At 50.5% G+C, this 12568-nt stretch overlaps 1 protein-coding gene across 1 annotated transcript in view; it reads left to right on the top strand.

The window, feature by feature from the left end:
* Positions 1-12568, top strand: part of SHOC2 (SHOC2 leucine rich repeat scaffold protein) — a 39268-nt gene that overhangs the window by 24337 nt on the left and 2363 nt on the right. The window contains exons 3-7 of the mRNA XM_066601415.1: positions 261-398; positions 5311-5441; positions 8106-8294; positions 11226-11348; positions 11446-11583. Coding sequence (XP_066457512.1) covers positions 261-398; positions 5311-5441; positions 8106-8294; positions 11226-11348; positions 11446-11583 — 719 coding nt within the window. The remainder of the gene's footprint in view (positions 1-260; positions 399-5310; positions 5442-8105; positions 8295-11225; positions 11349-11445; positions 11584-12568) is intronic.

The raw sequence follows: 12568 nt of genomic DNA on the forward strand, positions 1-12568 counted from the left end.
GGTGTTGGTGGCATCTGGTGGTTGCCGCGCCCGGCACCCTGGTGTTGGTGGCCTCTGGGGGTCGCCGCGCCCGGCACCCTGGTGTTGGTGGCCTCTGGGGATCGCCGCGCCCGGCACCCTGGTGTTGGTGGCATCTGGGGATCGCCGCGCCCGGCACCCTGGTGTTGGTGGCTTCGGGGGATCGCCGCGCCCCGCCACCCTGGTGGCGGTGGGCTCCTTCTGTCTTCACTGGGTCTTCATTCTTGGCTTTGTCTCCACAGGGGAGTTGTGTAACCTCATCACGCTGGACGTCGCCCACAATCAGCTAGAACACCTTCCGAAAGAGATCGGCAACTGCACGCAGATCACCAACCTGGACCTGCAGCATAACGAGCTCCTGGACCTGCCAGAGACAATAGGTAAGGAGACCCCCAGGGGGCGCTCTACTTTTATTATGGCGTACCTGTTGCTCAGATTACAGTCGCAGGGCGACCTCCCTTCGTACAGTGCGGGCGCCGGCTGTTTGTTAAAGCCTACAACCGGCGGCAACAGCTCCACTCAGCCACGCAGCTGAGCGGAGTTATTAACCATTTAAATGCCGCTGTCAATTCGGATAGCTGCTTTTAAATCCCCGAACGACCCCCTGCGAGGAGATCGCAGGAAGCTGTGTGGGTGTCATGCCAGCCTTCTGAAAGGCCCCAGGGCTGCCTTAGCAGAATGCCTATCAAGCCGTGCCCATGGGGGTGGCATGATAGACTGCCTGCCCGATCGGAGTGTGGTGTAATGCTTTGGAATTATATCATTCTGCAGGAGCGATCAAAGCATCGCTGGTTGTGGTCCCCTCTGGGGACTGAAAAAAAGGAACAAAGTTTACTAATTGTTGGGGAAAAAAAGTAATAAAAGTAACAAAAAAAATACCAAAACCCCCTCTGCCAGATTTACAATAAGTGAATCTGAATTATAAAACCAAAATTACATATTTGTAATCGCCGCGTCCAAAAAAATCTGATCTTTCAAAGTAACACATTATTTACCGCGCACAATGAACATCGTCCAAAAAAACCCGCCAGAAACAGACTATTTTTGGTCACCCGGTCTCCTAAAAAAGCGATCAAAAAGTCGTATGTATTCTACAAGGGTGCCGACGAAATGACAGGACGTCCCGCAAACATTATCCCTCGCACAACTTAAAATAACGTATATGGAAAATAGTTATTGCGCGCCGAAGATGGCGGCAGAAAATAATGAAAATAAACCTCTTCGTTGGAAAAAAAAACCAGCAAAAAAATACTCTGTTTGGTATCGCAGTAATCGTGCCGACCCGCAGAGTGAGGCTATCAGGTCATGCTTGTTGCAGTTTGTGTGCCGTATAAACAAAACGCACCGAAAGATGGCGGAATTTTATTTATTTTTTTATTTTACTCCTTTAAGACTTTTTTTTAAAGTTTTTTTTCAGTACATTAAATAGCACCACTGAAAAATACAACTTGTCCCACAAAATACAAGCCCTCGTACAGCGGACGGCTGGCTGCTGGCGCCGACGGCGCGGACGGCTGCCTGCTGGCGCCGACGGGGCGGACGGCTGGCTGCCGGCGCCTCCTGTGGTCCTTGTACATATGTGCCTGGTAATGTTCTGTGAAGCGCGATATAACCTGAGCAGCGGGTACAGTAACGTGGGCACCGTCTGAGGCGCCGGGGCTGCATCCTTGTACGGCTCCTTTAGTGGCGCAGCTTGTATGTGTTCCCTGCCCGGTGCTCAGGCAGTCTCCCCCTGCTTCCCCCTCTGGTGACCGGCGGCAGGCATGGAGGGAGGGACAACATTGTGGTTTCCACGCTGCGCCCAACAATGTCACAACCCTACATTTTGGTAAATGACAAACTTGTGGTGAAGTGAGAGCTGCGAGCGCTCAGAAATGCCTAAAATGTAAAATGACAGGGAGAGCGCCGCCCGCTACGGGGACATGGGAAGGAAATTCTTTGTGCGCGCTTTTTCCCTCTTTGTTTACAGTTTTTGTGTTTTTGTTTTGTTTTTTTTTTAAATTAAAGCAGCCCGGTTTGGTATCATCACATCCGTAGCGACCGTATAAGGGGAGAGGGGCCAGAATGCTTTTATTGTTAATTTCACTACCCAAAAAAAGCAATAAGTGATCAAAAAAATGTATATACCCCAGTAAAACCGAGCCCTCGCAGAGCTCCGCCCATGGAAAAATGCTTAACCTTTTGGGACTCTGAACGCAACTATGTGACACTAAACAAAAGCAAAAATGTCTTTTTTTTGTGGAAAAACCTAAAAAAAGCATAATTTTGGTTTTGTCGTAATCACTGTTTTATAATTAATGCTGTAAAAAAAAAAAAAATTAAAATGGCAGAATTGAAGTCCCTCCCCCAAAAAACCCAAACAAACAAGTTCTAGAATACATTATATGCGCCCACGAATAATACCAATGAAACTGATGTCGCCACACAAAGAACAACCCTCCTGCCGCCAGTGGAAGGAAGTGGATAAGGCTTTTAAGTAGAGGTGAAAATCAAACTACGAACGACCACTTAACCGTTATATGTATGTGTGTGAATCAGGATGGATGGATGTAGCAGAGCTGTGTGTGTGTGTGTGTGTATGGGACGTGCATGTAGCAGAACTGTGTGTGTGTGTGTGAGAGAGACGTGCATGTAGCAGAGCTGTGTGTGTAATGTGTGGGGTCAGGATTGATGTAGTAGAGCTGTGTGTGACATGCATGTAGCAGAGCTGTGTGGCCACCAGAAGCACTGCTACTATAATTTCCTAATAATTACTAGCCCCCGCCCCCCCCAAAAAAAAAAAATAAAAAAAAAATGTTGCAGCATTAGGACCAAAATAGGCCTCATCATTAAGGGGTTAAACGCTCATCTGGTCGACCTTTCTCCTGGTTTTTATTAGTTCCCCTGCTTACACATGACTGTCACCATGTTTGCACCTCTCTGAGAGCTCCATAAGGTTGTGACATTCATCTGCTGCGGGGATCTCTGCAGGAGTTCTGGAGAAACTTGCCTTTCATCATTAGCAGCACATACATAGAGGATTACTTAAAGTAGTCCTGGATATTCATGAGCTCTGCCCTTCAGCCAATAAGCTGCCTATCACTGTGCATAGAGAGAGGGAGCTGCCAATCATTGGCTGGAGGGGGAGGTGGGGTTCGCTGCAGCTCATGAATATCCAGGACTACTTCTGGGTCTGACTGCTACTAATGCTAGATCCTCAAACTCCTGCACAGATCCCCACAGCCGCCGTATGTATGTGACAGGCGCTACCTTATGAAGCTCTCAGTGAGGCTGCAAAAACATGGAGACCGTCTCTTAACCCATTAACTGCCCTTACCCTGTGACGGCGGCCGTTTAAGCGTCTTTTGATGGCGGCTGCGACAGAGGTCTGGCACGGCAGAGACGCTCGCTTGTACTTACAGGATGTTTTTGTCTTAAAGGAGATGTCCCGAGGCAGCAAGTGGGTCTATACACTTCTGTATGGCCATAATAATGCACTTTGTAATGTACATTGTGCATTAATTATGAGCCATACAGAAGTTATAAAAAGTTTTATACTTACCTGCTTCGTTGCTGGCGTCCTCGTTCCCATGGAGCCGACTAATTTTTGGCCTCCGATGGCCAAATTAGCCGCGCTTGCGCAGTCCGGGTCTTCTGCAGTCTTCTATGGGGCTCCGTGTAGCTCCGTGTAGCTCCGCCCCGTCACGTGCCGATTCCAGCCAATCAGGAGGCTGGAATCGGCAGTGGACCGCACAGAAGAGCTGCGGTCCACGGAGGAAGAGGCCATCTTCAGCGGTGAGTAGAGAAGTCACCGGAGCGCGGGGATTAAGGTAAGCGCTCCGGTGAGCTTTCTTTACCTCCCTGCATCGGGGTTGTCTCGCGCCGAACGGGGGGGGGGTTGAAAAAAAAAAAAACCCGTTTCGGCGCGGGACAACCCCTTTAACCCCTTGAGTGGCGGGTTTCCTACCACCCTGTCGTGCCCACCAGGGCAGGTTTTTTAAAATGGTCTAATCATTGAATTTCAACAAATTTTGCAGTTGCGTCTCAAGAGCCATAACTTTTTCATTTTTCCATTGACATGGCCATATAAGGGCTTGTTTTTTGCGGGACAAGTTGTGATTTTTTTAAACCGGGGGGAGGAAAAAAAGAAATGGGGAAAAAAGAAAAAAAGGGGCCATGTCATTAAGGGGTTAAATAATGTATTAACGTCCTTCTCTGGGTCATTACGACGCACACGGATACCACATGTGTGATTGTAGTTTTGATTTTTTACAAAGTAAAGGGAGACAAGTGTTTTTATTTTTTTTTTAAATAATTTTTTAACTTTTTTTTTTTTTTTTTGTCCCCTTAGGGGACTTCCACAGGGACCCATCAGGACCCCCTGATCACATTCCGGGGGTCCGATTGTGACAGCCCTTTACATGCTGCAGTGACAGCCCTTTACATGCTTCAGTCACATAGACTGCAGCATGTAAAGGGTTAACACAGCAGAGATCGGAGGTTTTCTCTGATCTCTGCTGTAAGAGCTGGTACCTAGCTGTCCTCTGACAGCCAAGCATTAAGCTCTCCCTGCCACAGAGACCATCGGCTTGCTTCTGACAAGCCGACATGCCGGCAATATCTTCTGCTGGTTTTTCAAAGCCCTTGCTTTGTTCTCTGTGGGTCTGTGCAGGCAGAGCACACTGTCACAGCTTGTGGCATTGTGCTCTGCAGCTCCCATAGTGATACATAGCCCGGAAATCTTCCGGGCTATGTCACTATGAGCAGTGGAGCTCGTCCCGGAAAATTTCCGGGCGTGCCACTCAAGGGGTTAATGGTATAATTTGGGGGTACGTAAAATGTATTGTATAACTTAACTTTTTTTATTTTCGCCGCGCGATCTCCCCTCATCCATACCCCGACGCTGCAAGACGTAAATGTACTTCCTATAGTGGGAGGGGGTTAAGGGTCAGGGTTTGGGGGAGGGTAAGAAAAATCCCGCCATTTGTTGCCGCCTCTTTGCAGCGTTCAGCATGCAGGATATATTGATGTTCTCGCGGCCGGCGCGGTGCGGAGACGCCACGTTTATACCGTTTTTTTTTCTTACCTTTTTCCGCACTCCGCCCCCTTCTGCGCGCCTCCAGTCGTTGATCCCATTTTTGGAACATATAACATATTGATCGATTTTTGAATCCACTTCTTCTAGAAGGAAGATAAAATATGTGATTCTGGCGCTGACCGCGGTATAAATGTCTACTTCTGCAGTCCGTGCGATCACACGGCGACCAGCGAGTCCTCTGACCTCCACTAACACGCGTGTGCTCCGTCCCGCAGGAAATCTCTCCAGCCTGAACCGCCTCGGACTGCGATACAACCGGCTGTCGGCGATCCCGCGCTCCCTGGCCAAATGCAGCGAGCTGGACGAGCTGAACCTGGAGAACAACAACATATCCACCCTACCGGAGGTGAGGAGAAGCTTATTGTCAGGGAACAGAAACATACATCAATGCTGAGGCTGAAAACCCATCCTGATTACAGGACTGCAGGGCTCCTCATGAACGAGTTGTGACTTAGTGAAGTCAGCAGGTCAGCTATGAGAGTCCATATACAGAAGTAATGTATGTACACAGTGACTCCACCAGCAGAATAGTGAGTGCCGCTCTGGGGTATAATACAGGATGTAACTCAGGGTCAGTACAGGATAAGTAATGTATGTACACAGTGACTCCACCAGCAGAATAGTGAGTGCAGCTCTGGAGTATAATACAGAATGTAACTCAGGGTCAGTACAGGATAAGTAATGTATGTACACAGTGACTCCACCAGCAGAATAGTGAGTGCAGCTCTGGGGTATAATACAGGATGGGACTCAGGAGCAGTACAGGATAAGTAATGTATGTACACAGTGACTCCACCAGCAGAATAGTGAGTGCAGCTCTGGAGTATAATACAGGATGGGACTCAGGAGCAGTACAGGATAAGTAATGTATGTACACAGTGACTCCACCAGCAGAATAGTGAGTGCAGCTCTGGAGTATAATACAGGATGTAACTCAGGATCAGTACAGGATAAGTAATGTATGTACACAGTGACTCCACCAGCAGAATAGTGAGTGCAGCTCTGGAGTATATTACTGGATGTAACTCAGGATCAGTACAGGATAAGTAATACATGTACACAGTGACTCCAGCAGCAGAATAGTGAGTGCAGCTCTGGGGTATAATACAGGATGTAACTCAGCATCAGTACAGAATAAGTAATGTATGTACACAGTGACTCCACCAGCAGAATAGTGAGTGCAGCTCTGGAGTATAATACAGGATGTAACTCAGGATCAGTACAGGCTAAGTAATGTATGTACACAGTGACTCCAGCAGCAGAATAGTGAGTGCAGCTCTGGAGTATAATACAGGATGTAACTCAGGATCAGTACAGGATAAGTAATGTATGTACACAGTGACTCCAGCAGCAGAATAGTGAGTGCAGCTCTGGGGTATAATACAGGATGTAACCCAGCATCCGTACAGAATAAGTAATGTATGTACACAGTGACTCCACCAGCAGAATAGTGAGTGCAGCTCTGGGGTATAATACAGGATGTAACTCAGGATCAGTACAGGATAAGTAATGTATGTACACAGTGACTCCACCAGCAGAATAGTGAGTGCAGCTCTGGAGTATAATACAGGATGTAACTCAGGAGCAGTGCAGGATAAGTAATGTATGTACACAGGGAGGCCACCAGCAGAATAGTGAGTGCAGCTCTGGGGTATAATACAGGATAAGTAATGTATGTACACAGAGACTCCACCAGCAGAATAGTGAGTGCAGCTCTGGAGGATAATACAGGATGTAACTCAGGAGCAGTACAGGATAAGTAATGTATGTACACAGTGACTCCAGCAGCAGAATAGTGAGTGCAGCTCTGGAGTATAATACAGGATGTAACTCAGGAGCAGTACAGGATAAGTAATGTATGTACACAGTGACTCCACCAGCAGAATAGTGAGTGCAGCTCTGGAGTATAATACAGGATGTAACTCAGGAGCAGCACAGGATAAGTAATGTATGTATACAGTGACTCCAGCAGCAGAATAGTGAGTGCAGCTCTGGAGTATAATACAGGATGTAGGTTGCGATCAGCATTGGATAAGTAATGTATATTAAGACTGCACTTTGTAGACTTGTTGTTTGTAACCAGTAAATGGTGTTTAACCCCTTCAGCCTTATTTACGTGAGTGTTCCTTCTGTATGATGGGGGATGACGCTGCGTGTTTCGCTCTCGCCGTATTCCAGAGGTTTACAGTCTGTGAAGGAGTTGGATTTTCTGCAAATGGATTCATAAATTAGTCATGATTGCAGCAATTGCCAATAATTCTTCCTTTCTGTAAACGCGCCCTGACAATAGCCGGCGAGCCTCGTGTGTCTGCCTCCCCTCCTCCTCTCGTGCACGGTTTTCGGTAAAAGGTTTAGTCTTCACATGGCAGGTTTAACCCTTTTCGGTTTTGTCAGATCTGCCATTAGTCTTAAAGGGGAATAGGCGTATCACATTTACTCTTGGTCTTCTCTAGCGTACAGCAGTTGTTGGGTTAAAGACCATTCCCTTTCAGCGGATGCTGGGAGAGATGTAAATGTGTCTGGGGATTTAATGGTTAACCGTACGGTGCCGTAACCTGGAATTTGGCGTTCACGTGACTAGAAGCTTGCGGAGGCCAAGGAGGGGCGCCGTTGTGGATTGTGTGGGTCGTCCTCTTACTGGTCACTATTGGTGTTGCTCCAGGAGGATAACTTTATGTTTACCTGCAGAGGTAGACCATCTCCCCCTGACGTCGTCCTGGGAGCACAGCTGAGGGTTTGTTACAATGTGTGGGTGTAGACCGTCCACAAGAAACAGACGTCTCTCTGGCTCCGCTGGTGGATTGCTCTTACCTCCTAAGTTAGATCTACATCCGGATGGAGGCTCTGAAGGAATAGAATGGTTTTCATTCACTGATGCCAAGCAGAGATCGTGAAAATGGCAACGAAATGAAAGTATATTAGGAAGTTTCCAAACTTTTCATGAACGTTGCAATGAAGCTTTCGAAGTCTGTGCCCCTGTTTAACCCCTTGTATGCGCTTGCTCCCGCAGGGCCTCCTCTCCAGCCTGGTGAAGGTGACCAGTTTGACGCTGGCCAGGAACTGCTTCCAGTCGTACCCCGTGGGCGGACCCTCCCAGTTCTCCACCATTTACTCCCTCAATATGGAGCATAATCGCATTAATAAAATCCCATTTGGAATTTTCTCCAGAGCGAAAGTATTAAGTAAGCTGAACATGAAGGTGAGTTCTCGATGGTCCTCACCTGCCTCCTCGTAGACGTTTATGCTGAAATTCCTTAACCCCTTACTGACCCCCAATTTTTAAAAAATCTGGCCGCTGTTTGTGGACTTGCTGTAGAGCGTCATGTTACTACCATGCTGTACAAGGATTACTGTGGGGCAGAGCTTACTGACTACAGTCGGGGCTCCTCCTCCTCGGCTGGGGCTCCTCCTCCTCGGCTGGGGCTCCTCCTTCTCCTCCTCGGCTGGGGCTCCTCCTTCTCCTCCTCGGCTGGGGCTCCTCCTTCTCCTCCTCGGCTGGGGCTCCTCCTTCTCCTCCTCGGCTGGGGCTCCTCCTTCTCCTCCTCGGCTGGGGCTCCTCCTTCTCCTCCTCGGCTGGGGCTCCTCCTTCTCCTCCTCGGCTGGGGCTCCTCCTTCTCCTCCTCGGCTGGGGCTCCTCCTTCTCCTCCTCGGCTGGGGCTCCTCCTTCTCCTCCTCGGCTGGGGCTCCTCCTTCTCCTCCTCGGCTGGTGCTCCTCCTTCTCCTCCTCGGCTGGGGCTCCTCCTTCTCCTCCTCGGCTGGGGCTCCTCCTCCTCCTCCTCGGCTGGGGCTCCTCCTCCTCCTCCTCCTCGGCTGGGGCTCCTCCTCCTCCTCCTCCTCGGCTGGGGCTCCTCCTCCTCCTCCTCCTCGGCTGGGGCTCCTCCTCCTCCTCCTCCTCGGCTGGGGCTCCTCCTCCTCCTCCTCCTCGGCTGGGGCTCCTCCTCCTCCTCCTCCTCCTCCTCGGCTGGGGCTCCTCCGAAGTTCTACTGCAGAGTTTAACACTTTCACAGCCATGGTCAAGAGTGACTGCAGCGTGATTATAGGGAACTCTCCCCATTCATGGGACCGGGTTACGGAGTCAGCAACAGCGGGGAGCCCTGTGCAGTCAGCCCCAGAGGATTGAGAAAGGACGTGGCGCTGCCTGTATATTAAAGGCCACGTTCCCGTCTCACTGTTCAAGTCCTCAAATCACCTAGATACTGTTTATAGATACTGCTCTCTATGCAGCGTCATTTCCCTGGTGTGTGAAACAGCCGTTTTAGGTAAATGTACCCCAAAGTATTGTCCCCTTATTCACCTCTATAGGACAGGCGGAGATTGATGCACTCGGCAATCTTCCTCCATACCATAGACGTGAATGGCGTGCCGGTTGAGCTTGTGCACCGCCGTTCCAGTCACACGACACATCTGGGTGCGCAGGTATTGGGATGGCTGGAAGTCCCAATGGTCGGACGCCCCCCCCCCCCCCTCCCGTGATCAGACATTCCATATCCTGTGTGTAGGGGATACATGTCTTCAATGACAAACTCCCTTTAAAGGGACTAGTTCTATTCCCAACCGGGGTGCCACGGCTCAGCTGGCATTAAATGGGTTTTCCAGGCAGTGCCTTCCGACATACGCTGGAGTTGGAGTGGAAGCCGCTGCTCCGAGCCCTGTATAGCGTCCGGCGCTGGTAATTGCAGTCGCAACTCTCATTGAAATCAATGGGACCCCAGCTTGCAAATACCGCTCTCCCTCTCACCTCCTAAGTCTTCACGCTCTCAGCGACTCCTTCACCGGCCTCTAGTGAGGGCAGCGCCGCTGGTCAGGTGATGTGGAAGTGGCCGGTGGAGCTGCTCTCACTAAAGGCCGCCGGGTGCTCGGAATATTGGGGGTAAAATCATACGTCACAATTGGGCATGCCCCTGAAAACGCACCCTTTTTGGTAGGAGTGCCCCATGGTAAAAAAAATATTGCCCAGTGGTGCCCCAAGTCTAAAAAAGTTGGAAAACACTGGACTGGATCAGCAATATATTAAAACAGATAAAGGAACTGCTTTTATTTCCTGAATTTGTAGAATTTTTGTATTCTGTTGTCTGTATTCGACTCTGGGGGCGGCCATATTGCCCGTATTCGACTCTGGGGGCGGCCATATTGCCCGTATTCGACTCTGGGGGCGGCCATATTGCCCGTATTCGACTCTGGGGGCGGCCATATTGCCCGTATTCGACTCTGGGGGCGGCCATATTGCCCGTATTCGACTCTGGGGGCGGCCATATTGCCCGTATTCGACCCTGGGGGCGGCCATATTGCCCGTATTCGACCCTGGGGGCGGCCATATTGCCCGTATTCGACTCTGGGGGCGGCCATATTGCCCATATTCGACTCTGGGGGCGGCCATTTTGCCTGAGCTACAAATTCAACAGCAGTTTACAAGATCTGCTTTACAGCAGCTTCGTGGGCCATTCACACAATAGACAGGAGGGGACCATTGACTTGCATGGGATCTGTTCTAGACCTGCTTTGTGGCCTGCAGGGAGGGGGGTAGATGGTTACCGTTCATCACCTATGGATGTTTAACGCAAAAATGTATATAATTGTTCATTCTCTGACGCAGCAGACCTGGTCATCAAGGGTTAAGTGTCGTCATAATATGATGCCAGTGGGAGTCTGCTTCTGCATTTTGTCACTGGCATCACTTGGGCACTGAAACTTTGCCTACAGAAACAGAAGTTTGGGCTTCCAGTTGTTGCCGCACTTACTGTGCTGGCGGGAAATAGACATTTCTGCACTTCCCTGCCCGTGCTGTGGTGGCATAACGGAGGGCACATTCTTACAAGGGTTAATTGATCGTTGACTAGACCCGCCCAGCATACTCAGTTGCTTTTGTCACACTGGACGGACTTTTGCTTTGTTGCCACCTACCGTAGTGCAATGTGTTCCCGTCACTCCCACCCCCCCACCCCCCACCCCCCACCCCCCACCCCCCAAGGCCCGGTGGGATTGGGCCACTCTTTGCTTTGCACATCTTTGGCTGTTGGGTGTTTCCAGTCCTTGTAGTTGTAGATGAGACAGGGGATTCGCATTACAGTAGGTCCACATAGTCCCACCCCTCATAATCAAACTGATCATCTGTACCGATCTCCTGCCGCAGGACAATCAGCTGACCTCTTTGCCGCTGGACTTTGGGACGTGGACAAGTATGGTGGAGCTGAACCTGGCGACTAACCAGCTGACCAAGATCCCAGAGGACGTGTCCGGCTTGGTCTCCATTGAGGTAGGTACCGAACCCTGCTTCTACTTTTATGGTGGTGCAGAGACCACATTTTTAGTAGTCGCTTTGTTCTGAGCCTGCTGCCCGTTTCTTCCCATAGGTCTTAATCCTGTCAAACAATCTCTTGAAGAAGCTTCCTCACGGTATCGGCAATCTGCGCAAACTGAGGGAGCTGGATCTGGAGGAGAACAAGCTGGAGTCGCTACCCAACGAGATCGCCTATCTGAAGGACCTGCAGGTAACCTCTGCTGGGAAGGGCTGGTTCTTACCATCGTGGACAGGTCCCAGGTTGTACTTCCGAGAACTCCACTAGAGCGAGCAGTTCAATTATTGTCCCGAGTAATTATATGTTATATCATTGGAGCCACACCTTTCTGATACACGGCTCCAAATCCTCTGCATAGACCGTTCTAATATTCTACTTCCTGCAGCCACCACTAGGGGGAGTTCAGAAGATTACTGTATATACCTCTAATAACCCCTGTCTACAATAACCACCTGAGCTCCCTCTAGTGGTGGCTGTAGGCAGACCACATATTAGAACGGTCTATGTAGGGTATTTAGAGCTCTGCATCAGACAAATGGAGCCTCCATTGCTGTAAAGAGTGAGGAATTAGGATGAAAAATCAGATGTTTTTGGATAAACAAGGCTACAGTTATTATCCTGGAGTATTAATGTCCCCTACCCCCTCAGTTTCCTTCAGACTCCTTCATGCAGGCTGTGTGGCAGCCACTCCTGACTCTCTTCCTCCTCCAGACTCCAGTGTGGTCACCCTCGTCCCTCCTTATTTTCCAGACTCATTGGTGGCCATCCTGTCCACCCTTCCTCTTCCAGGCTTCACAGTGGCCACCCTCTTCCTCTCCATGCCCCCTTATTTCTCGGGGCTCGTGGGCGGCCACCCCTGCCTGTCGTCCTCGGGGCTCGTGGGCGGCCACCCCTGCCTGTCGTCCTCGGGGCTCGTGGGCGGCCACCCCTGCCTGTCGTCCTCGGGGCTCGTGGGCGGCCACCCCTGCCTGTCCTCCGTCGGGGCTCGTGGGCGGCCACCCCTGCCTGTCCTCCGTCGGGGCTCGTGGGCGGCCACCCCTGCCTGTCCTCCGTCGGGGCTCGTGGGCGGCCACCCCTGCCTGTCCTCCGTCGGGGCTCGTGGGCGGCCACCCCAATAGCTGAACAAGCACTTTTCATATTCCTATGCTGGCTGTGCTCCCTTCAGCGATGTAAGGCT

Source organism: Eleutherodactylus coqui, chromosome 4 (assembly GCF_035609145.1).
Source record: "Eleutherodactylus coqui strain aEleCoq1 chromosome 4, aEleCoq1.hap1, whole genome shotgun sequence".
Taxonomy (NCBI): Eukaryota; Metazoa; Chordata; class Amphibia; order Anura; family Eleutherodactylidae; genus Eleutherodactylus; species Eleutherodactylus coqui.